This window comes from Apodemus sylvaticus, chromosome X (assembly GCF_947179515.1).
Source record: "Apodemus sylvaticus chromosome X, mApoSyl1.1, whole genome shotgun sequence".
NCBI lineage: Eukaryota > Metazoa > Chordata > Mammalia > Rodentia > Muridae > Apodemus > Apodemus sylvaticus.
In genome coordinates this window covers 31,796,379-31,822,857 of record NC_067495.1, presented here as the reverse complement: position 1 = coordinate 31,822,857, position 26,479 = coordinate 31,796,379, and the positions used below count along the sequence as shown (strand labels likewise).

The following is a 26,479-nucleotide window of genomic DNA, read 5'->3' as shown; positions in this document are numbered from 1 at the left end:
CTCTCCCTATCCACCAGTTACCGACCTAGATCACTTTTCAATGGCTATTAACCAGATAGATGGTTATCAGAAGCCTGGAGATTTAGCTCTTTCAATGAAGCAGAATAGTGAAGACATAAAATATCTGAAAGAAAACAGACCCAGCACTGACCCAATAAAACACTGTCAGGTATACCACTTGTTTACTGTGTGTTTTTAATGCAAATTTTGGCATACTTTCTATGCAATAAAATGTAAAATTGTAAGAATGTAATTTGATAAGTGTGGTCAGAGTGCAAAATCTGTGAGATTACCACTGTCGAGAGATACAATGGTTTAACACCCCAAGGTTATTTTTTGCCCTTTCCTAGTCATTTTCCCCACCATCCAGCCCCAATTTGTGTTTTTGGAGGGGGTTATGGGTTGTTGAGGGGGTCGGTGGCAGGGTTCTGGGGTAATATCTGAATTGGTATATGCTCATTCAGTGATTTTTATTTTTTTCCTGTGGTTCTTAGACTTATGTTTTGGAGTTTTTGTTTCTCTCCTTCCTCTCCCTTATTCCTTCATTCCTTTTCTTCCCCCTTTCCTCCTTTTCTCCATTTCTTTCACCCCCACCATGCACAATAGTCATAGAAGCAATGTATTCTTAATAGTTGATTTCAAGTGCTTGTTTGGAGTGGAGTTTTTGGTGAAAGGGTCTTATACTGTAGCTCAGTCTAGCCTGAACCTCATGTAGTTCCTCTTGCCTCAGTTTCCCAAATGCTTGGATCATGCATGTGGGTAAAGTTTTTGTTACTTTCAGTAAAATAATCACTGGTCAGTCCAGTTGGTTATGTTATATCTAGATTATTAGATTGCATTTTTCTGCTTCTCTGCACATCTCAGTATTTTACTACACTCCACACATTATACCTAAAAGACCTGAGTCTGAAGTATGGTTTTATTTTGTTTGTTACTGTGAATATTAGAGACCTTGTCTAGGCCTGGTGATTAGCATTTATGGCTTTTTATGGTTCTAGAGAATAGCAGGATTGAAAGTGGATTGCATTTTTAATTTGATTCATTTCAGTTGTGATTAGCCCAACCCCCAACCTCCTGTCCCCCTCCTGCCGTTTCTGTCTTGTCAATATTTGTACAGGAAAGACCAGGGACTGCCATTTCTGATATCTTTGGATTCAGTTCTTGCAGGGCCTGGAATCCAAGTGCTGTGACTAATGCATGCAACAGCTTTTGATTTCCGAGTATCTCTTTCATTTGTGGCTTTCTAGATTAAATTCAGAGGGTGAGAATGGAGCAAGAAAATTTTTAGGATAAATGATTTTGTTTTGCTTAAGAATGATTCTAGATTGCATTTTATCCTATCACTATTTTTTTTTCTTTTAAAAAAAGCTGATTTGCTTCTTGTCCTTACTATCAAAGCCTCTTTCCTTTAGTCATCTACATAGACCAGGCAAACAAATGTGGAAATTGTGATAATTCTAGGATTGACCTCAGCCTGACTTCCCACGACAGAAAGGATGCTGCACATGCTTTGTATGCCTTAAAAATCTTCTGTTATATTTACAGCAGTTGCAAGACAATGTTCTAGAAAGGAGAGTGGTCTCATTATAGAAGAGCTGACTCATTAGAAAGTTGTATAGAGTAAAGTCAGAAAGTAATCAGGAGCCATGTCATGTGTTTACCAGCCCTGGGAACAATAAGAATGCTTGCAGAGCTGGAGCAGAATAGATGATAGGGAGTGTTATTAAGGGATGCAATTGGAGAAATAACTAGCTACGAGATCTTGGGAAGTATTGAAGACCATTTTTAGAAGAAGATACTTCTTCTAAGCTAAGAGTGCCTGAAGAGTTTATTGTTGTTGTGTTGCTGTTTTTGCTGCTGCTATTATCTTGTTGTTAGAACAAAGTCTTACTGTAGCCCAGGCCTCATATTTTCAATACTACTCCTTTAGCCTCCAGAGTTCTGGGATTAAAGGCATACACGCAGCTTGACCTAGGAGAGGTTAGATTAGAACTGTTTGTTACCTGACATTAAATTGTTGCAGGATCAATGACTTCTGTGTTAAGAGTAGATTGTGGAGAAGGAAGGGAGGTGGTAGGGAACGACAGTGGCTTGGGTTATGGTGGTAACTGAAAGTCATGACTAACTTCAGATATGGTTTGAAATAAAAACCAGTGGCATGTGCTTGATGGATAAACAGGGTTGGGGGACATCAAATGAATGAAAAAGGAGCACACACAGGTCAAATCACATATAAGTCAAATGTATGTGTGGATCAAATAATCAGCCTGAGGATTGTTCAATAGACTTATAATAGTGCAGACATACTGAACAGAATGTACAAGATAAAAGGCATGGGGGTCAAAATATCATCTCTGTAGATTCACATGTAATTGATCTTGGGCACATCCTGGATCCCTAGACTTTTGAAGACCCCTAGCTATGTCTAATACAGTTAAGACCCTATCATCTTTACTTTCTCTTCCTTGTAAACTGGTCATAGTATCAGAAACTGATTGACTGACTAAACCTCTGACTGATTACACCCAGCAGTTGTCTTTAGGGCTTGTTTCTGGATACTTGGGATCTGAAAATGATAAGCAGAACTGAAAGCTGATTGGTAACCACTAAAGGTATTAGCTCTTTAGCACTATTGTAAAGTGGCTTTTAAGCTGAAAATCTCTTGGCTTTTCATTTTTTCAGGTGCTTGATTTTTGTTTCGTTTTGTGTATATTCAAAAGATACTTTGTTTTAATAAGGGGAAGTGCAAGTTAAGAGTAATAATTAAAAAACTCAAAAGGAAATCGTAGTATAGCTAGTCCAGAAAAAAACCTAACCTGAATTATCATCAATAATTAAGCATTTAGGTGAGTTAAGTACATTCTTTGCAAAATCCTGAATATTGCATGACTCAGAAGTTGGCTAGTATCAGGTGTAGAACTGTTTGCCTCATACTTAGTATAGATGTTATGAGATATCTAGACGCTTTAGTAAATTTGAGTTGTTTTAGTGTCTGTTAACTCTATCAAATAAAGAATATCATGATAGGCCATACAAAAAAGCAGTCTGTTTTGCAGGCTGACTAAATAAAATAAAATAAATAAAAAAAGACAGTGCAAGACAGGCTTAATTATTACAGACTTCCAGAAGGATGCCAAGTGTTCCTTGAGTTCCAACATGGGAATTAAACCCTAATGCCCTATGGAATCCACTGTATGACATAATAAATTTATCACTTGCATGTGCAACGGAGCTAGTCATAAATTCTTTGGGATAATTTAGAAAATAGTCATTCAAATGATGTAGTAATGTTTTGCAGGATTTAATCATATAGAGGATCCCTTGTTGAGAAAGACTATTTAGGTACTATTATGTCTTCTTGGATGATGAAATGTGTTTTTGAAGTATATATCTTTAGGAAAGAAAACATTAAAACCTGCTATACTAGTACCAAGAAATTAAGGATAATTTGTATTGGTTTGCTAAAATAAAGCTTGGTATAAAAAAATAAAAAGATTAAAAAAAAAAAACATAGGCGGGGGGGGGGGGGGGGGGGGGGGGCACAGGCCTTTAGTCCCAGCACTTGGGAGGCAGAGGCAGGCGGATTTCTGAGTTCGAGGCCAGCCTGGTCTACAGAGTGAGTTCCAGGACAGCTAGGGCTACACAGAGAAACCCTGTCTCAGGGAAAAAATAGATTAAAAAAAAAGCTTGGTATAGTAGTTGGCACATGTAATCTCAGAATTTAGGAGGCTGAGGCAGAAGGATTACCATGAAGTTGAGGCCAGACTGGGGCCACATAGTGAATTTCATTCCAGCTTGGGCTGAGTGGTAGTCCCAACAAAAATATTTAAAAGATTCACTATTACTATCAGTTATTAACAAGGCATAAAAATATCTTTATATAAGTCCTCACAAGAGTTTTCTAAAGAGTTTAATATTTTTCCTTTCAGGCATCTGTCTATATGCATGAACATTTATGTTCATAGTGTTTATTTCAATGAACAAGATCATGTTTTCCATTAGCATTTCCATACAACATTATACATATTATTCTACATTATTATTTATGTATGTCTTCCTTTCTAAGTGCTACATAGTAGTATTACATAGCTTGGTTGTTATACATCTATCTATTCATTTACTCTGTTAACAAACATTTGCAGCCATCCCCAATTGTTGACTATTAAAAGCAATGACATAACAAGTGTCTTTTTCAACATTTTTTGTGGGAATAATATATTGTAAATTCTAGAAGTAGAATTGTTAAGTCAGGATGTTTGCCTTTTACATTTTTATGTAAAATGTTAAAAGTATTAAAAAGTGGAGAAAACTGTGGTTATAGGCATAAATCTTAATAGCTACAGACCAATGGGAAACACAGAAATCTAAGAAGAGCCTGGCATAGTGGCACATGTTTGTACCAGCACTATAGAGGCAAAGGCAGTTTGCTGCAAGTTTGAGTGAACATCTTGGTCTTCACAGTGAGTTCAGGGAGGAGCCAGGGCTACATAGTGAGATCACATCCAAAAAAGGATGGCGAGACTAGAAATAAAATAATATGTATTATTAGAATTGTCTTGTGTGGTTATGGGGGCTGAGAAGTCCTATCATAGGCTACAAATAGAAAAAAAGAAAAGTATTTTTCCTTTAAGTAGAACAAACACACACACACACACACACAAACATGTTAAATCACATAACTGTGATCTCATAACTTATCTTTCAGGAGAAACAGCACAGGTGACCGTGAAAAGGCTCTTCAAGTCATGCTCCAAGTTCTGCAAAGCTGTGACCACCCAGCTCCTGACATGTTTTGCCTGTGTGGGAGGATCTATAAGGACATCTTTCTGGATTCAGGTTGTGAAGAGGATGCAAGCAGAGACAGTGCCATTGAGTGGTAAATAGTACACAAAATAGTACACACAGTGCTACATAGAACAGAACCATGTAGATAGAGTAGCCATGTCTTTCCCTGGTGTGTGGATGTCTGCTGACTGACAGTGAAAACAATTGTGATATATGTATGTGGTCAAGGAATGTTGAGATTCCTGGATCTGAGAGAGAACCATGAGAACTAGCAGTTCCTGTTGTTTATGCTTACCCCACTCATCTACTCATTCATGAGACAGGAATGAGGCTTCCCACAGTCAGAACCAGCTGCCCATTCCAAAATGGTCTTCACCACCCATTGGGCTTCATGTTCTCAGTAAGCTGTTCGTTTATAGCTGTCCTTATTCGATAGATTCATTCGTTTGTTTGTTTGTTTGTTTGTTTGTTTATTTAATTTGTTGAGGACTTACTTGAAGGCTTACTTTGGGCTAGACACTTTTAGATGGGTTGAGCAGACACAGTAGATATGAATCCTTGTCTTTGAGGACCTTGCCTTGCTGATAAGAAAACTCAAGCAAAAAAAATCTAAAGGGTATCAGCTGGTGGTAAAGGCTTGGGGCAGGTAATCAGGGAAAGAGAGTTAAAGGAAGTCTGGGAGGATGGTCTTTAAAATTTTAATTTATTTTGTCTTATTTGGGGGTTTCTAGGGATCAAACTTCATGCATGCTAGGCAAGTGCTCTGTTATTGAGCTATAGTTCTAGTCCATAGTTTGATTTTAAATAGGATAGTGAAGGCAGGTGGAACTAGGAAGGCAGCAAATGAATAGGCTTCACAGGTAACCATGAAGAAAGTTCCTTCCTCATAATGGGAAAAGCAAAGGCAAAAATGTTGGGGGAGGAACCATGCTGGGCACACTCAATAATGGTGAGGAATAGGCAAAAGACGATCAATGACAGACATAAGGATTATCTTCCTCTTAATTTGGGAAGGGACATCATTGGATAGTTTTGATCAAGGACTGATGATATCTGATATATGTTTTTAACAGGAGTATAGTCACTTTTAGGCAATGACTATATTTTAGGAAGTGTCCCTCCTGTGGTTTACTACATAACATCCCTGACTGTTAGTAGCTTCACATTGTAGCCATTTGGGGGTTGTGAGTCTATGGGGTTTCAAGGCCGTTCCTTTTCTAGGTCTCACTCCTAAAGTTGGTGTCAGCTTGAGGGTTTGGCAGGGCTAGAAAATCTAATATGGCCCCATTCATATCTGACAGCTGATAATGAAAGTAAAGGTGGGCTGGGTGGCGCACGCCTGTGATCCCAGCACTCTGGGAGGCAGAGGCAGGAAGATTTCTGAGTTTGAGGCCAGCCTGGTCTACAGAGTGAGTTCCAGGACAGCCAACGCTATGCAGAGAAACCCTGTCTAGGAAAAAAAAAAACAAATCCACCCCCCACCACCACCAAAAAAAAAAAAAAAAAGTCAAGGTAGGAACTCCAAGACCTGTTGGGGCTTATGTTCAGGAACTCACTTGAACTCACTTCTGCCACATTTGGTTAAATTAAGTCATTTGGCCTATCAAAATCAAAAGGGCAGAGAAATATGCTATGTGCACAATTTTTGTGTACACAAACTTTGTTGGAGTTCCCAGCCATTCCCATGCCTTGGAGCCCTTAGATAGAGAGCTCCAGCTCAACTACTCTTTTAGACTAAGATCTGGATCCTCTCTTTGCCCACCTGTTCTGCTTAAAAGTGATGTTGATGTTGACTTCAGTTTGCAAATCTCTTGCCTCAGCCTCTCAAGTGCAGGGAATACAGACATTAACTTTTACCTGCTTAGCTTTGGTATAATTTTTCATTGTGACAGAAACATGGGAAAATCCAGTAAGATATGAAATTTTAAGTCTTAGAACATTGAAAGGGTTAAAGAAAGGTTGAAGGTTTGTTAAGTATCAGTGACTTCTTGGTGTCCTCTGGTCTGTATGATGGTACCTGTGTTATCCTCCAAAGTTCATAAAACCACATTTTAACCAACTAAATAACTTTTCCATTTAGTAGCTCCTGAGTCACTAAATTCTCTTGTCATATAAATGAGAAGAAAGTCACTCTTTGTTTGTAAATTCTTGGTATCAACTGCATTTGTGTTACCATTTCTTGAATTGAAATTGCTTTTCCTTATCATAGAAGTCATACTTGCTAATAGATAAACTTTTTATGTCTAGTAAACAATATAGCTGGGAGTTAAAATGAACTGTATAAATGGCACTCCTTGCTTTTATCTCATTCCCTATCCTAATGTGGTAGATTCCCTACCCATTGCTTCCCCTATACATTTGCATTGGTAGCCGTTTAGGGTCTGGGATTCAGGCATTATCTTCATACATTAAGAAGTAATTCAGCCGGGCGGTGGTGGCGCAAGCCTTTAATCCCAGCACTCTGGGAGGCAGAGGCAGGCAGATTTCTGAGTTCAAGGCCAGCCTGGTCTACAGAGTGAGTTCCAGGACAGCCAGGGCTACACCGAGAAATCCGGTCTCAAAAAAAACAAATCCAAAAAAAAAAAAAAAAAAGAAGTGATTCAGTGGGGGCTGGAGAGATGGCTCAGCAGTTAAGAGCGGACTGCTCTTCTGAAGGTCCTGAGTTCAAATCCCAGCAACCACATGGTGGCTCGCACCATCTATATAATGAGGTCTGACAGACACCCTCTTCTGGTATGTCTTAAGACAGTTATAGTGTACTTACATATAATAAATTAATAAATCTTTAAACAATTATTAAAAAAGAAGTGATTATATATGATAATATATGTAAGCAAACAAATGACTAGTAGAGAAATAACTCATGATTGATGCCATTTCTATAAAATAAAAATATTCAATGTAAACTGAGAGTTTAACTTAAAATGAGATTTAAATATCAAATTATGGTTATTTAGGAGAATTATAATGGATTTTAATTTTCCTTTGTATGCTTTAATATGATTTCCATTTTATTTAGTCAATATATGCTTTTTTAAAGATTTATTTTATGCACATGAGTACACCATTGCTCTCTTCAGACACACCAGAAGAGGGCATCAGATCCCATTTCAGATGGTTGTGAGCCACCAGGTGGTTGCTGGGATTTGAACTCAGGACCTCTGGAAGAGCAGTCGGTGCTCTTAACCACTGACCTATCTCCAGCCCCCAGTATATGCTTTTGTGATGATCAAAATATAAGGATGAAAATGAAAACTTGTTGGTGTAAGTTACTGTATTGCTCTTACATTGTCAAAACATTAATGCTGTGTATACCTATTTGTCAGAATTATGGGAGAAACTATAAAACATTAAAGTAATAATTATTTTATGAGAATGTAGTTTGTATTATTGTCTGCACATTTTACTTTAAAATAAGATGATGTAATGAGAATTAAGTGGTTCTGTAATTACAGGTATCGCAAAGGGTTTGAACTCCAGTCATCCCTTTATTCAGGAATTAACCTTGCAGTTTTGCTGATAGTTTCTGGACAACAGTTTGAAACTTCGATGGAACTAAGGAAAATAGGTAAAGCTGTTTATTATTGCAGGCATTTATGTTTAAGTTTTACAAGTTGAACATTATAAAAAAATCGGTTCAATTTGCTAGGTATAGTGATAATACATCTTTAATCCCAGCACTCAGAAGTCAGAGACAGGTGAATCTTCCTAAATGAGACTTACCTATTTTACATAGTTTGCATAGTGACTTCCAGATAGCCAGGCCTACATAGCAAGACTTGACATCATGTGTGTGGGGGGGTGCAGGTATTTTAAATAACTAATGATGCTTTTCAAGTCCTTTCCAGTAGCATACCTGAGACAGCAGCCAAATAAAATGCCTGCCTGCTTGTCTTTTTCCTAAAGTTTTATATGATTTGTCAGAACTAGAAAGTTCTTTCATGATATCAAAATTCAAATTCTTAAGGTGTCCGACTGAACAGTTTATTGGGAAGAAAAGGGAGCCTGGAGAAAATGAACAATTACTGGGATGTAGGTCAGTTCTTCACCGTCAGCATGCTGGCAAGTGATATTGGGAAGGCTGTCCAGGCAGCAGAGAGGTTGTTCAAACTGAAACCCCCGGTCTGGTAAGTCCCATCTGTGCCTAGTATTCTCACGTCTCCAATCTTATCCTGTTCTGAAATGTCTCGTTTAAGGAGAAAATCTGAAATGCAAAAGAGCAGAAACTGCCTGACTTCTTCATTAAAGCAATTAAGATAGATATAACAGCTCTGAGAGTTCATTGCTTTTATGTGTAGGGTAGAAGATATCCTTGTATGCTTTATCCCTGAGACTAGACTGTCAGTCCTCTTGACTCTTTAGTTTACATCTTCAAGAGCAAAATGCTGTTTGATATTAGTGTTTATATGTGTTTGTGATGAAGCTTATATAGTAAAGCTGAAAAACACCACTAAGAAATTGATGTTCCTGAGCTGGAGGCCTGCAATGCTCTGCTGGCCATGTTGGGCTTTGTGGTGATATAAAGTATTCTGTTGGCATCCTCCTCAGTTGCTATACTGCCTGGCTGGCTACTCCATTATCTCTCCCTATTCCTGGATAACCACATTTGGAGAACTACTTTTCTCTAGTTTTAATTTAAAATGTGTATCTGGTATGCTACTCATAGAAAAAGCATGGGCAATATCAGACTTCCCCATAGATACACGAGGCTTCATTAGAATTGTGGCCACCTCATTGATTACTATAGTCTCATAAAAATGCTTAGTAGACCCTTACATAATGAGTAAATGACAAAGAGATGTTATCCTAGATATTGACAGTGCTTATCTTAAAGAAATGACCCTATAAAAGTTTTAATTTTTCTTTCTCTCTTATCGATGTTATCTGAGTTTTCTAAAATACATATCTAATTCAGCTTGAATATTCCTTATCTGAAATACTTAGAACTCTAAAGCTTTTGAGATTTGGGAATTTGGATTTTTTTTTTTAAATATTTGTATAGACTTCACTACTTGAACATCCCTAACTCAAATCTGAACTGTTTCAAAATCTAAAACTTAAATTTTGTGTGTATGTTAGTTATACAAAATGATGGGCTTCATTGTTAAATTCTGCATGAGTGATGTGATAATGATTACCATTACCTTCTCCCATCTTTCTTCCTTCCTCTGGTCTCCTTCCTATTCCAAAATAATATCCCTTTCACTTTCAAGTCTTTTCTAAAATTAACAATATATTTCCCCATATTTTTCCTCCGTGGCCTGGATTATTTTGCTTAACCTGATGATCTTTAGTTCCATTCATTTTCCTTCAAATGATATAGTTTCATTCTTCACAGTCAGATAACACTAAGTTGTTTATGTATACCATGTTTTCCCTGTTGATGGACACCTAGACTAGTTGCATGATTCTGTTACTGTGAACAGTGCTGTAATAAACACAGATATGTAGAGTCAACACTCAAAAAGTGTGGGGCTTTTGAACATTTCAGATTTCTGATTCTCTGATTAGGACATAGACTTGAAATTTTTTTAAAAAAAATTAAATAGCCCATGTTCACCTGCTACTTCTTACTTTCCAGTTTAATACACCAACTGGATTCTGAGGGTAGGAATTTCTTTTTCCCATTTCTTCAATCTTTATTCTCTCCAGTCTGAGAAAACTAACATTTGGTTTGCAAGCCATGTCAACATTTTGGAAGTTCTTAAACTGAATGAGTACCTCCACATTGGCTCTCCGACCCTCCAAGAATGACTGCTGTGTATAGTATCCTAATCTTAAAGTACACTGCTATGTCTGGACAGAGTAGACTCCAGAAAAAGGAAACCCCAGGGTTGGATCTAGTGCTCTTATATTAGTACTGGGATGACTGACTAACAGTGTTGTACTTACTATCAAGAGTGCCCAATACCTAAAAATCAGTCTGGTATTTAGGACTTAAACAGAACTCAGAAATGTTATTACACTCATTGTTATGACTTGTTACATTGAAATAATGCAGAATAAGTTAGTGATGCCAGAAGATACTTGGAACACGTGTCTAGAGGAAATTATGTACACACTTTCAATTCCCATCTCCCAGTGGAATAATATGTACAGATGGGAATAATTATTCCATCACAAACTTGTGACATCAAGGATAAAGTGATGACAGCCAGGAAAGTTCAATAAGCATTGATGTGCAGCTTTTTTTTTAATTAGGATGAATTATGTAGGTACAACATGTTCATGTGACTTCTCTTAATATTGCAGTCTTCAGATTTTCCAGAGGTCAAACTGATATGGTGCATGGATCAAGGCTTCCAACATGCGTCATATTAGTGAAGACTATCTAGCATGGCCCCTGGAAAACACAGTCTTGGCAGACAGGATATTCCAGAGCTTAGAGCAGTATTAGCATATAGACAAGGGCCAGAATGTGTCAAGTATGGATGGTTAAGGCCTCATAAGTACCCAAACAAGTCAGCTAGAGTTGAAACTGATCTACTTTTCTAAATAATGTTATACTTTATCCTCAAAGAACCAAATAATACAATGATGCTTTCATATGAACCATCCCTATTTAGTGCCAAAGAAAGTGAGTGACCACTGCTGCTTGACAACTATATATTCAAATAATCAGTTTGCTCAAAGACAGCAAAGTGTGGGCAGAATCAAGGCTTTCTGACATGAAAGTGTACCTGGCCAGATTATTATGATTTTAAAAGCAACAGGTTTTAGCTAAGCAGTGACTGGAATTGAGGGAGAGTATAGGGATAGGAAAGAAATAGTTATTAGTGTAGGACAGCAACATGAAGGGGGCTCATAGTGGTGGACATGAACTCTACCTTGACTCTAGCAATGGCAGAATTTTGATTGTGATAATGTACAATGAATTTGCAAGATGTGGTTAGTAGAGCATACTGGATCAAGGATATATAGATTTTGGTATACTATTTCTAAGAATACCTCAATATATGAAGATTACTTAAAATTTTCTAAAGGGGGTTTGACATATTGCCATTTTATAATTGCTTTTTCTGTTTTCTAAAACAGTTATCCCATGCTTTCTACTACGATTAGATGTCGTACTGATGCTTGGTCTTAGCCAAAAGGCCAAGAAACATTGGACAGTATGTACTAAAATTGGAGTGTTAGTAAAAAGCTTGTCTTTTAGAATTTTGTTGTATTGATTTTGTCTGCTGTTTGCATTTCTTGTGATTAGTTATGTGTCTGCTCAGTGACTTTATGAAGAGCTCGTGACAAATGCAAATTGAAGTGCATAAGGCTTTGAGAAGTTTCTTTTAAAGGGTTTAGAATTGATTTCAGTTTCTTTAGGAATCTAATTCATGAGGTTTGTGATTTTTTTTTCCAGGTACCTGCGGTCATTAGTTCAGAACTTGCTGTTAATTCAACGCTTCAAGAAACCCATTACAGAACATTCACCCAGGCAGGAACGGCTTAACTTCTGGTTGGATATCATTTTTGAAGCAACAAATGAAGTTACTAATGGACTCAGATTTCCAGTAAGATGTGCTAACTTGGCAGGGGGTTGTTTGTTTGTTTCTTTGCTGGGATCGAACCTTAAAACGGTACATGCTAGGCAAATGAGAAAATCTAACACTGAGATATATGACTAACCCCAATCCTTTAAGATTGACAAAGGAAACTAGAGGTTCATGCTACATAATTGTTAAAAACTCTAAAACGGAAGAAAACTGCAACTTAGAATATTTGGATAACAGTCCTCTGTGGAATCATCAGATGATGTTAGACTCTGAGAAACAGTTGCTCATGTCCTCTCAAATAATGTCTCTCTCGACTGAATGTAATTTTGTTCCATTCGAGAGACATTTGGCAGAATGTATAGACATTTTTGGGTGTTAGAACTAGAGGTAAGAGTTGATGATACAGACAGTCAATAAGATATAAGAACTAAGTAGGCTGCTAAATGTCCTCCAGTGCATGGAACAGTGCCTCCCTCTATACAATAGTGATTGCTTCAAAAATAATAGGGTGGAAATAAAAAATCTTGCTTAAAAAAGTTGAACGTGGAATTTAAAGCTGTCTATTTCCTAAGCTGTGGTTTGCCTCCAGTGCTACTAATTAATATTTAAAACTGTTGAAAAAGCAGACTTGCTTTTAGCTTTTCATTTAGTGTTTGTTTCAGTTTTATGGTCATCTCATAAATTTTTATAAATGAGATATTTAAGTATTCTAGACATCGTTTTTCAGCAATTGTATTTCATATTTATGCTATGAGACTTTTGTGATTATGGGTGTTTTTTTAAAAAATTTCATTAACTACTCAAAATGCAATTTTTGAAATGCTTATTTTTGTTTCGGATAGTACATTTTAAAATCTTATTTTAATTTTAAAATGTTTCAAACTGGATAGGTAACAAACAGGTACTAGTGTAGGCTCTACATAGGCTTATCATGCCAAACATGTGGGTTGTTTTGTTTGGGAGATTCATTTCCTCATCCTTTCCCCACTACATCTCTACCTGTCCTCTGTCTTCTCACTTTCTTCCTCTTTGCCCTTCCATGTTCTTAAGCAATTAACTAGCATGACTGATGGAAACACCACTCACTTTTCATTTCCTTGCATATGTGTATATTGGTACTTGCTGACCAACCTTTCTGCTTCCTTATTTATCTCAAAACCCGTTACTTCCTTCTTTCTTCTGTCACATTATCAAACAGGCCTTTCTTGACCTCCCTGTATGAAGCCCAAATTCCCCCTGCTTCTGACTTATATTTTTGGGAGTGTTAGGTGGCATTAGATTGGATAGTTTTGTATATTTGATGTTTTGGGGTGTCTTCCTTGGAACAGAGCCTTCATGTAGACAGAGACTTATGTACTACCCTGGCTCCTAGAGCCTTGCTATATCAGTATTTGTTGAGTACAAATGGCAAATTCTTTGACTTCCTTACTGAGTAGGGTCAGCTGTGTAATTAAGGTGGTTTGTAAAAAAAAATATGGTCTTATTTTAGGTTCTGGTAATAGAGCCAACCAAAGTCTACCAGCCTTCTTATGTTTCTATCAACAATGAAGCTGAAGAAAGAACTGTTTCTTTATGGCATGTCTCACCCACCGAAATGGTAAGGGGAAAATGACTAGAGCTTTCTTTCATATTATTTAATCAATGATTTGATTTTGAAATAGGGCAATTTATGCGGTAGTATTAGAGATAATAGGCACCTGTGGTTAACTTCTAAAGTATGATACTATATATGTACTGTACACATGTGTATGCATGTGTGTGTGTGCATACGTATGTACATAGTCACAGTTGCAAATGAAGGTCAGACAACTCTCAAATTTTGGTTCTCTCCTTCTACTGTGGGATTTGGGGATCAAATTTAGGTCATAGGTTTGTGAACCAAGGGCTTTTACATTGGCCTAACATTTTTTTTTCTTTTAAAACTTGTTTTTAAGGATTTCTATACATCCTGAACAATTTTTCAGAAAGCATACACCCAGCCACCTGATTTTTAAAATGTCATATTCCTTATGTTTTCTTATTGTATGGTGTGTTTCTCAGTCTAGATATACTTACTGTATTTCATCTTCCTCATTGATAACTTAAAAACATTCTTCCATTTTTCACCCTTGCCAATGACATGCCAGTTTGTATCTTAGAGATGGGCTGGCTTGACTCCAGACTATGTATGTTTAGAACTTTGATAGTTACTGTCAAATTTATTCAAGCATATATTATACTAACAATTATAAATATTACAGAATGCTGAGCTGGCTCTTCAGGTTTGTGGTAATACCAGTGTCTTCGTCTGTTTATCTAAAGTACTTTTTTTTTGTAAGTTCTGTAGTAATGAAGCAAAGTGCGTGTGACAAGCACATTAGATAGGCTTATTTGCTGTACGTGTGTTTCCATGGAGTATGGGGGAAACTTCTACCATTAGCTTGAGAAAAGGAAGATTATTTTTCTCCCTGTTAGCAAAAATGAGAATGATTATGTTATTAGGTGAAAATAAGCATTAACTTCACAAATAAAATACAGCATGGTTAAATAAACAGAGGCTCAAATTCAGATTAGAAATACCTTAGCTGATTAGTCAAATCTCAAGTAAAGACCATTAACCTTGTCTAATGTTTAACTCTAGAGCAATCTTTTCGTTGAAAATACAGTTAGAAATCATTAATGAGGATGAGCTACCGTGATGTGCCTGCATTTTTCCTGCAATGTGTATATTAAATACTTGAGTCAGGCTCTCATCATGTAGCCCTGGGTGGCCTGCAATTTACCATGTAGATCAGACCAATCTTGGATTTGTGGCAATCTTTTGCCCTTTTTTTTTGCTAGGATTACAGACTTGTGCCACTTTGCTCAGCTTTCATGGAACTTCTCACACTCCATTGGTCAGGATGTTGTCATATAGCCTCATCTAAGTGCAAGGGAGACAGAAATTTGGGTTAGCTGTGAGCCCAGGGAGAGACTGAAATGAAGATAAATAAGGTTTGTCAGTCTTACGCCTCCAAATATTTTTATAACTGAGGTGGGCTGTTCCTAAGCCCATTTCAGAGTTTGCCTGCTGTGTTGGCAGAAGATGAAAGACTGCTCAATATGTGTAGTGTATATATCCCAAGCCTCCTATTTCAAATTTATATTGTTTGTTCAAAACTGGATCAGAGGCATGAATTTTCATATCTCAGAAAATGTTTTGTGTGTTCCATGTTTTGCAAAGTATATTGCTCTAATACCTAATCACTATTAAAAATAAACTAGAAGAAATAATTAATGATAGGATGAAATCAGAAATGACAATATATTGAGAAAAATCAAGCTCTTGACTTCTGCCTTTTATACTTGCAGAAACAAATCCATGAGTGGAATTTTACAGCCTCTTCTATTAAAGGAATAAGGTAAGAACACGAGAGAAAAATATAACTGCTGTCTGTCTTAATACAAATAATGGAGGGCTTTAAGGTACTTTGATATTTCCACTCATTTATACGATGTGATATTCTTTCTTTTTTATGACAGTGTCTTTTTTAAATTTTTTTATTAGCTATGTTCCTTATTTACATTTCAAATGATGTTCCCTTTCCTGGTTTTATCTATTGTAAATCCCATAACCCGTCTCCCCTCTCCCTGTTCCCCAATCAACCCTCCCCTCCTTACCTGTCCTGGCATTCCCCTACACTGCTGCACTGAGCTTTCCCAGGACCAAGGGCCTCTCCTCCCTTTGATGTCCAACAAGGCAATCCTTTGGAGTCTATACAGCTGGAGCCATGTGTAACTCCATGTGTACTATCTGGTTGATGGTTTTGTCCCTGGGAGCTCTGGGGGGTATTGGTTGGTTGATATTGTTGTTTCTCCTATGGTGCTGCAAACCCCTTCAGCTCCTTGGATCCTTTATGTACCTCCCCCATTGGGGACCGTGTGCTCAGTTCAATGCCTGGCTGAGAGTGGCCCCCTCTGTAATTGTCATTCACTAGGAGAGCCTCCCAGGGCAGTCTCTGGATGGTCTTTCCCTCAGTCTCTGCTCCACACTTTGTCTTTGTATCTCCTTCTGTGGGTATTTGTTCCCCCTTCTATGAAGGACTGAAGCACCCACACTTTGGTCTTCCTTCTTCTTGAGCTTAATGTGGTCTGTGAATTGTGTCTTGGGTATTCCGAGCTTCTGGGCTAATATCCACTTATCAGTGAGTGCATATCATGTGTGTTCTTTTGAGACTGGGTTACCTCACTCAGGATGATGTTCTCCAGCTCCATCCATTTGCCTAATGTTTCATGAATTCATTGTTTCTAATGGCTGAATAGTACTCCATTGTGTAAATATACTACAGTTTCTGTATCTATTCCTCCGTTGATTGACATCTGGGTTCTTTCCAGCTTCTGGCTATTATAAATATGATATGAACATAGTGGAGCATGTGTCCTTATTATATGTTTGAGTATCTTTTAGGTTTATATGCAGGGGAGGAATAGCTGGGTCCCCAGGTAGTACTATGCCCAATTTTCTGAGGAACTGCCAAACTGATTTCCAGAGTGGTTGTACCAGCTTACAATCCCACCAGCAGTGGAGAAGTGTTCTCTTTCTTCACATCCTCTTCAGCACCTGTTTTCTCCTGACTTTTTGATCTTAGCTATTCTGACTGGTGTGAGGTAAAATCACAGGGTTGTTTTGATTTGCATTTCCCTGATGACTAATGATGTTGAACATTTCTTTAGGTGCTTCTCAGCCATTCGATATTCCTCAGGTGAAAATTCTTTGTTTAGCTCTGTACCCCATTTTTAATAGGGTTTTTTTGGTTCTCTGGAGTCTAACTTCTTCAGTTCTTACTGGCCCTTTAAGTTGTAAATCTTTGCTCTCTTCTATACCTATTATCCTTAGGTTTAGACTTGTCATCGTGTCCTGGATTTCCTGGATGTTTTGGGTTATAAGCTTTTTGCATTTTGCATTTTGACTGTTGAGTAAATGTTTTCTATGGTATCTTCAGCACATGAGAGTCTTTCTTCTATCCCTTGTATTCTGTTGTTGATGTTTGCATCTATGACTCCTAATTTTTTCCAAGGTTTTCTATCTCCAAAGTTGTCTCCCTTTGTGATTTCTTTGTTGTATCTACTTCTGTTTTTAGATCCTGGATGGTTTTGTTCAGTTCCTTCACTTCATTGATTGTGTTTTCCTGTAATTCTTTAAGGGATTTTTGTGTTTCCTCTTTAAGGGCTTCTCTGCCTGTTGACCCATGTTCTCCTGTATTTCTTTAAGAGATTTTTGTGTTTCCTTTTTAAGGGCTTCTACCTGTTGACTCATGTTCTCCTGTATTTCTTTAAGGGAGTTATTTATGTCCTTCTTGAAATCCTCTATCAACACCATGAGATGTGACTTTAAATCCAGATCTTGCTTTTCTGGTGTGTTGGGGTATCCAAGATTTGCTGTTGTGAGAAAGCTTGGTTCAGATGGCGCTATGTTGCCTTGGTTTCTGTTGGTAATGTTCTTGTGTTTGCCTTTTGCCATCTGGTTATCTCTGGTGTTAGCTGGTGTTGCTGTCTCTGATGGTGGCTTGTCTGTCATGCAAGGCTCTGTATCTGTGCCCCTGGGAGACCATTCTCTCTGTATACAGAGGTATGTAGGTACTCTTGCGAGATCCACTCTCTTGTGGTTGTATTTGGGTATGCAGCTCTGTGGCCCGGATCAGCTCTGGGTACAATGGAAATCAGAAGACTCCTGTCCCAGGCTCCTCCTTGGTTCTTGTGTACTCAGAGTTTCTGGCTGTTTCCTCTGAGCAGCAGGGGTGTGCTGCCTAGCTTTTCTGCACTCCTAGGTGGTTAGCTACCTCCCTGTGCCACTTGGGTATGGTGTGCTGTGGTAGAGGATGGTCTCAAGCCAGAGACAGAAACCAGAAGGTTTCTGCCTGAAGGTTCTGGACGTGACCCTCTGAGTGGCAGGGGAGGTTATACCTGTGCTGTCTGGCCTCTCCGCCCTCCTGGGTGGTTAGGTACATCCCTGCACCACTTGGGTATATCAATGTTCTTATTTTTAATGGAACCTAACAAAATATTTTCTTTATTATTGCCCCACATGATATTCATAGTATGCGTTACTAAGAGCCTCTTGACTTGTAATACAGTAACTTTTCCAATCCTGTAGAAGATATGATTCGTTATCACACTTTAAAGAGAAAATGTTAACTGAAAAAAAGAATATCTTTTTAGAGCCAAAGTTCAAGTGCTCTCCTCCTCTTCCTCTTCTTCTTCCTCCTCTTCCTTCTCTTCCTCCTCCTCCACCACCTCAACTACCACCACCACCACCACTACCACCACCACCAACAACAACAACAACAGCACCACCACAGGGCTGAACTCATTACTTGCATCTAGAACTTGAGTAGGTCTCCTGAACTGAGTTCTGGAGGCAGAGGTACTGTTAATAAAATCAGGGATGATAATATTCCAAAATGTATGCCATTCGCTATTGGGATAAAGAATGGTGAGCTTTCATGGATTATCCCAAGCCAGAGTAACATACCTCAAATGCCCTAATCAACTTACCAGGATGTCTAAATGTGGGAAATTTTCATGAGATAGATATGAGTTCTCTCTTTGCTGTATAGCATTATAAAAATCACCCAGCCTCTGTAGAATTCTGCTTTTTCTGTTTTAATCAAATGAGAGTTCAGCCTAGAGCTTCCTGTCTTTCTCTAAACATAAGACTTAATTCAAAAGCCACTGAATGTATCCCTTATTACCTTCATACCCAGAATGATCCTGTTCTGAAAATATCAGTGTTTAAATAGGCATTGTGGTGTACTTGCATAATGCTGCCTTGAAACCAAGAGAAAAGTCTAGCTTATGTGGCAATAATATTGTATAAAAGTTGTATATGTGGCCTTTTGTTTGTATTACTTCATAGAAATTTATTGAAATGTAAATAAATAAACAATTAAAAAAATACCTCTAGCTTCCAGTTCAGCCATCAGTAGGGATTTATATAGGGCTGTGACAAGACCTCAGGACTGGCATAACATGACATGTATACCTTAGATCCTATTGCTATTTTTTGTAGATTCCTTTTTCAAAACTGGCTCATGTATAACCTAACTTTGTTTTGAATCACCCTAAGCTGTTGCTGTTTTAATACCTCTTCTTTGTGTCATCTATAGCACTAAGAATAGTTTAAGGCATTTTTGATCTATTGGGAAGTTAAGGCAGAAGAATCATGAGTTGTAATCTAGCTGAAGCTATATAGCAGGCTCACCACGAGCCTGAACTGTACAACAATATCTTGTCTCAAAACAGATAAAAGACAGATTCTCAGTGGCAGGGGAGGCCCTTGGTCATGTGAAGGCTCAATGCCCCAGCATAGGAGAATGCTATGAATGAGGTGGAGTGGGTGGGTAAGGGAAGCACCCTCATAGGGGGTAGGGGGTTTGTGGAGGGGAAACTGAGGAGGATAACATTTGAAATATAAATAAATAAAATAACCAATTAAAAAAAAAGACAGGTTCTGGATCAAAAGAAATGACCAACAAGGGGCCAGATAAAGTAACTTCATTTATTTGAAGAACTAATTGTATAGATGACAAACTGGACTGATGTCACTGGCAGAATGAGGGCTATTGTATGTTGACCCAATGTGAGTGAACTTTCTAGCAGAAAAATATATAAGTAGATACAAGTGTGATGAGTTTTATTTACTGGATGTGTTTAAGTAAACTGAATATTGTTTGTTTGAAGCTCTGTACATCAGGTCCAGACATTGGGTAAAAATAGATTGGCAATATTTAAAGGTCTTTCTCAAGTTTGCATTCCTTGACCATGAATATCCTAATACTAAGTGTCAAAATTCCTTTCAGACAATAATAATTATTTCATGAATACTCTTCTTACCTTTCTGTTTTTGTAAGATTATAAACTCCTAGAAGACAGAGATCATATTATCTACCCTTTTCTGTTGGCAATGTTTTCTTTGCCCTGAATATATAGGAATCTCTTGATACTTATTAAAGTCAATTGATAAATGCATTTGCAATGTAAGTGTCTCCAAATTTAAATTTCATAAACTAAGAAAAGTCAAATTGTGGAAGTATTTGCTTAAAGATTAATGAAGCATTGGAGCTAGAGAGGTGACTCAGTGGTCAAGAACACTCACTGCTCTTGTAGAAGACCTGGCTTCAGATCACAGCACCCATGTTAGGTAGATCACAATCACCTGTAACTCCAGCACCAAAGGATCCCACAACCTTTTTTAGTCTCTGCAGAACCTGCACATACAGGCACATATATTCATATACATATGTATGTATAATTTAAAAATAAAAATATTTTAGAATAATGATTAATAAAATCAGGAACTTAGAAAGTGGACAAAAATATAAGCTAGATTTTTTTTCAGTGTTCTTTAAAATCTAAAATTGGTTTGTAACAGATGTGCAGCTTGGTCTTCATGTGGATCCCTTAACAGTTGGAGCAGTGGGGCTGTCTCTGACTCTGTTGCCTGCCATTGGACTCCTCCCCCTACCTGGACTTTCTGGTTGGGCCTCAGTGGGAGAGGAGGTGCTTAATCTTACTGAGACTAGATGTCCAGTGCCAGGTGTTACCCACGGGGGTTCCCCTTCAGAGAAGGGGTGAGGGTAATGGGGAGAGGGATTTGTAAGGATGAGACTGGGAGGAGAGGAAAGAGGGTGACTGTGATTGGGATATAATCTGAATTTTTAAAAAATAAATTAAATTATGAAATATTTTAAATTAAAATTAAAATTGGCATCATAATGTGTGTATAGGCATTCTCTTTGTTGTTGTTGTTGTTTGTTTTTTTCTAGAAAAGGTCTCTCTGTGTAGCCCTGGCTGTCCTGCAACTTGCTTTGTAGACCAGGCTGGCCTCAAATTCAGGGATCCACCTAGCTCTGCTTCTCACTGCTGGGATTAAAAGTGTGTGCCACCATGCCTTGCTTTGTATAATGAGCATTCTTATGTTTTGAAATTTTATAGCCTATCCAAGTTTGATGAACGGTGCTGTTTTCTTTATGTCCATGATAATTCCGATGACTTTCAAATCTACTTTTCCACTGAAGACCAGTGCAATAGGTGAGTTACAGCTAATTTAGGTATGTGCAATGTATTTATGACAGATAATATTGAAGGATCTTTGTTATGAAAACTGTTAATTGTACTATCTTTCTTTAACATTTTAATTCATATAAAAATTTTTACAACATTGAGATAGAATCCACATACCTGCAACCATCTAAAGTATATAAGCTAATAATTTTAATGTAGCTCCAGAATTTTACAACCATCACAATATAATTTGAAAGTTGCAGCCAAGCTGGGCAGCGGTGGCGCATGACTGTAATCCCAGCACTCTGGGAGGCAGAGGCAGGTTGATTTCTGAATTTGAGGCCAGCCTGGTCTACAGAGTGAGTTCTAGGACAATCAGGGCTACACAGAGAAACCCTGTCTCAAAAAAAAAAAATCCAAAGAAAGAAAGAAAGAAAGTTGCAGCCAACCATTGAACTGAGCACAGAGACCCCAGTGGAGGAGTTAGGGAAAGGACTGAAGGAGCTGAAGGGGTTTGCAATCCCATAGGAAGAACAACAATATCAACCAACCAGACCCCCTGTCCCATTTCTCACACAGGTCCCTCCCTCCCCCTCTCCCCTCCCTCAGTCCGCTCCTGTGATTGCTTTCTTCTCTCTCCCAAGTGGGATTGAGGCATCCTCACTTGGGCCCTTCAGCTTTTTTACCTTTTTGAATTCTGTGGACTGTATCTTGTGCATTCTGTACTTTTTTTGGCTAATATCCATTTAGTAGTGAATTTATGCCATGCATGTCCCTTTGGGTCTGAGTTACCTCACTCAGGATGATATTTTCTAGTTCCATCCATTTGCCTGCAAAACTCAGGATGTTCTCATTCTTAATAGCTAAGTAGTATTCAATTGTGTAAATGAACCACATTTTCTGTATCCACTCTTCTGTTGTTGAATATCTGGGTTGTTTCCAGCTTCTGGCTATCACAAACAAGGCTGCTATGAACATAGTAGAACCCACAGCTTTAAGGTCTACCCTGAATGTCACAGCATTTACCATTTTGCTGAGGACATTAGACACCCCCTCTCCTCGAAACTCATGCTGTTTCTGATTATCATGGAATCATTAATTTTGGCAGGGAGAACATTCCGTGAAGGACGGACATGAAATTAAAATTACACACATACACAACCATACACACACACATTTTAGACAAACAAGCTTCATCTTTAGCAACTGTCAACACTCATAAAGACCCATGCCCTGTTGGCTCTGTTCCAGGGGTAGGAACCATGTCATACTGTCCCTTCTATGATCTCTATGATCTATGACCTTCATGACTCTGCATGTTCTTCCATATTTTGAGGTCAGCTTATGGATTGGTAGGGGGAAAAGATGGAGAGAAGTTTGATGGGAAGTTTGTTGGAAATATTAATCAGTTCAGGGGACATCACCATATTATCAGGCTATTATTCAATCTGTGAGCATAGGTTGCCTTTCTATTTATGTTTTATTAAATTTCTTTCATCACTGCTTTATACTTTCAGTCCATACATTTTATACTTCTTTTGTCTGAATGTTTTATTCTTTTGAGGCTTTTGTAAATGAAGTTACTTATTAATTTCAAAATGCACTTAACTGTTGTATATTGGTTTTGTAGCCTTGATGAATTCCTTAGTTCTAATAATATTGAAAATATTGCTTTATGGTTTTGTGTGCATGTATGTGTTGTCTTACTATATGCACTTACCACATGTGGACAGAAGCTGGAAAGAGGGCATCAAGTGCCATGAAATTGGAGTTACAGGTTGTTGTGAGTCACCCTATATGAGTATTGGGAACCAAACATAGGTCCTCGGCAAGACCTGTTAACCACTGAGCCATCTCTCTAGCCATGAGTGCTAATATTTGAATTGAATTCTTTAATGACTTCTTGGCCTCAGCACCAGTGGGATGAGATCATGGTAGATGTAAACTGTTATGTCACATTCTGCTCCTGAGAACCCTGCAAACATGGTTAGGCCTTCTGCCCTGGAGTAAATGAGTAAAGAACTTCATTTCTGGTGTCAGGAACCAGTCCTTCTGTCAGTGAGACGTGAGCAGCTGTTTGACAGTGAAGGCCATCCCTCTGAATAGAACTAAATGACCACCATCAGTAAGATTTGTAAAAGCTTCCCTTTCTCGGGGGGCGGTGGTCTGGCAAAGATCTGATTCTAAAGTTTAATTTAGATACTTATATACATTTTTGATGTTTGTATAATTCTAAGAAAATTATCCAAAGTGTCAAATTAAAATACTAGGAATGTAAGTAAGTGATTTATGAATCTTACTGGGACTCACATGGGCTATCAGCTCTGTATATGCAGTTAAGGAAGCAGGGCAAAGCCAACCATCTCTTGCTGTAAGATAAAATTAATATACTAGTATGATATAGTACTCCACCATTACCATAGTTACATTTCCAAAGCTTTTTTTCTAATCAGACTAAGTCAAGCACAGGGCCTATGATTACCTGATTACCTCTTTCATGAATATCTATTAGATATTGTAGTATATATAAGACATGAAACCAAAACGAAGAGCAAAATTCCTGATGTCCTTGCTTTTAATAGCTCTGCAAATACTCCATTGTGTGAATGTACCACATAGGCTTTATCTGTTCTTTGGCTGGGGGATCATAGATGTTATTTCTAGTTTCTGGCTATTACAAATAAAGCTGTTATGAACATTAAAAAAAAGAATTCTCTAAGGTTTTCTGCCAAGATGTAAGAACATGATATCGTTTCTTCCTTTCCAACATAGATGGCTATGTGTATATTCTAAATACCCTGACTCTTTAACTCTAGTACAGTGTGGAATAGGAATGACAAGACAGGACATCCTATTCTTGGCCCTGATCTTAAGAAAGCAACCAGTGTTTCCTCTTTAAGTATGATTTTAGCAACCAGTTTTCACAGACAGCCTTTATTAGGCTAAAGGGATTACTTTTATTCTATTGTGAGTACCTGTATTGGGTAATTTGAGGAGACTTTAGCTCACTATATCTCAATTTTATCACACTATATTCAGAGATCAAAGTAAATAGCATACTGCAGAACATATTGAGTCACAACCCTCAATTTACAGTAAAAGAATGCTGCCAAATGTTGGGCAAAATAAAGTCCACTTTAGTAATCAATGACTTTATATTACATAGTTTAATAAATTTTAGTTGGGGTGTGCTGTGCATACAAGTAAAGTATATAAATTTCACTGAAATATGCAGCTAGATACCTTTACATCTATACCAGTGTACCTGGCATAAATCTATACATGTAACTGTTTTCCACATCAGCGCTCCAGAAGATGCCTTGTGTCCCACCCTAGTCATTAAAACCCCCTCTAGTGATAATTACTTTGATTTCTATCAACATGGATAATTGTGTACATTTTTCTCCTTCAAATAAATAAAATTAAATCGTTTGTAGTCATACCTCTGGTTCCTTAAGCTAATAGCCATGAGAGTAATCCATGCTGTTTTTGTCTATTTATTCTTTTATTTCTCGTCTATTTATCCTTTTATTTCTCAAAGTGTTCCATTGCATGAATGTGCAGCAGCTTATCTGTTCTCCTACTAATGAATATTTAGATCATGTCCATTTGGAGCTCTGATAAACAAAACCTCTATGAATAATCTTATAAATGAGCACAAACATCAAATCTGCTGAGTCCACCTAGTAGTGGACTGTTCTATCACAAAAGAAGTTTATATTCAGCTTTGGCTTATAGTTAGTGCCAGCAATTTTCCATAGTGATCTCAAAAATTTACACTCCCACTAGCAACATAAAAGGGGTCTGGTTTCTTTATATACTTGGCAACCATTAATACTACCTTCTAAAATTTACTGTAATGAATAAATGCATATCATGTCTCTCCTAAGAAGTTTATCACATATCCCTGCATTCAAGTACTAGAAGTACTGGTGGGATGTGTTAAGAAAAAAAAGAACGTTGTAATGTTAAATTTTTACAATTCTTCCCTAACATCTTAACAGAGAAATATGGATACACATTGTCTACTGAGTCAGTGGAGCATATGCTGCTCAGCATTTGTGATAAAGTTGCATGGGTATCTGTTGGTGTTAGGCTTCATTTCTGTCAACATAATGACATGGGCCCTTGATGCATTTCCTCATCGTCCTTCCTCTGTGCCTCACTGAGATCTTCACTGCCCACATCGTGAGAGGAGAAAGTTCCTTTGTCCTTTGCACTGATTAGTATACATCTGAATACTGGTCTCAAAGCCAGAGTTAAAGTGTAATGCAGGGACATACTTGAAAAGGTTTGTTAATAGAATGGCTCACAAATTAGTCCTAGGGAAAAGAGTAAAGGACAAGAAGAAAAAGCTTATAGGGGCATGATAAAAGTATTCACCTTTTTTTTTTTTCTTTTTTGAGACAGGGTCACACTAGTTGAGATATTACATGGAAAGGACTTAGGTACCACATATGTTTTAGAACTAGATTAGGTAATCACTAAAGTACCATGTCAAATCAAGAGTGGAATGATTGTTCCACAACTCGTGGAGATTTAAATTTATGTTTGAGTACAATTTAATATAATAGAGTTCAGTTAAACATAAGGAGCAAGAGTGATTGATGGGTAATACTCTGGGGCATTTGCTCTTCTAGATTTTGCTCTTTGGTTAAAGAGATGCTAAACAATGGCGTGGGCAATACAGTGGAGTTGGAGGGAGAGACTGATGGAGACACCTTAGAGGTAAGTCACAGAAAACCCAGAACTAACAAAACATCCTTTAATAATACCTTTGGTACCTAAAGAAAAGTGTCCCAATTTGCATGTGAAATCCTTTATTGAGTATAGTTAAAGATACTTTGAACCAGCCAGATATCATTTACAATAGGTCTCAGAGATTAAGTTTAAAGTATCTACAGAAAAATCATATGATCCTGTCAGTCAGAATGTTGAAGAAAAATGGCCATAGATTACATTAGAATTTTCTTTCATACATAAGTATGCAAAGTATATTTTCTATGTTAATAGTATGTATGAGACTCCAAGAAAAATAGTTTACAAGGTGGAAACAGAGTTTTGCCTAAATGGACTTTAGTTATATCTCCTTATATATGGTATATTAAATATACCAATGTTTAAATCACTTTAAAGAAAATGACATCATAAGCTTCTTTAGACAGCAGAGTTGTAGCCTACAATGA

General features: G+C 37.6%; 1 protein-coding gene across 1 annotated transcript in view; it reads left to right on the top strand.

Annotated features, from left to right (window-relative positions):
* The window catches only part of Map3k15 (mitogen-activated protein kinase kinase kinase 15), a 131,397-nt gene that overhangs the window by 74,419 nt on the left and 30,499 nt on the right, over positions 1 to 26,479 (top strand). The window contains exons 7-14 of the mRNA XM_052170747.1: positions 4,706 to 4,876; positions 8,241 to 8,353; positions 8,753 to 8,912; positions 12,140 to 12,290; positions 13,762 to 13,869; positions 15,603 to 15,652; positions 21,225 to 21,320; positions 25,934 to 26,021. Of these exons, the coding sequence (XP_052026707.1) occupies positions 4,706 to 4,876; positions 8,241 to 8,353; positions 8,753 to 8,912; positions 12,140 to 12,290; positions 13,762 to 13,869; positions 15,603 to 15,652; positions 21,225 to 21,320; positions 25,934 to 26,021 (937 nt within the window). The remainder of the gene's footprint in view (positions 1 to 4,705; positions 4,877 to 8,240; positions 8,354 to 8,752; positions 8,913 to 12,139; positions 12,291 to 13,761; positions 13,870 to 15,602; positions 15,653 to 21,224; positions 21,321 to 25,933; positions 26,022 to 26,479) is intronic.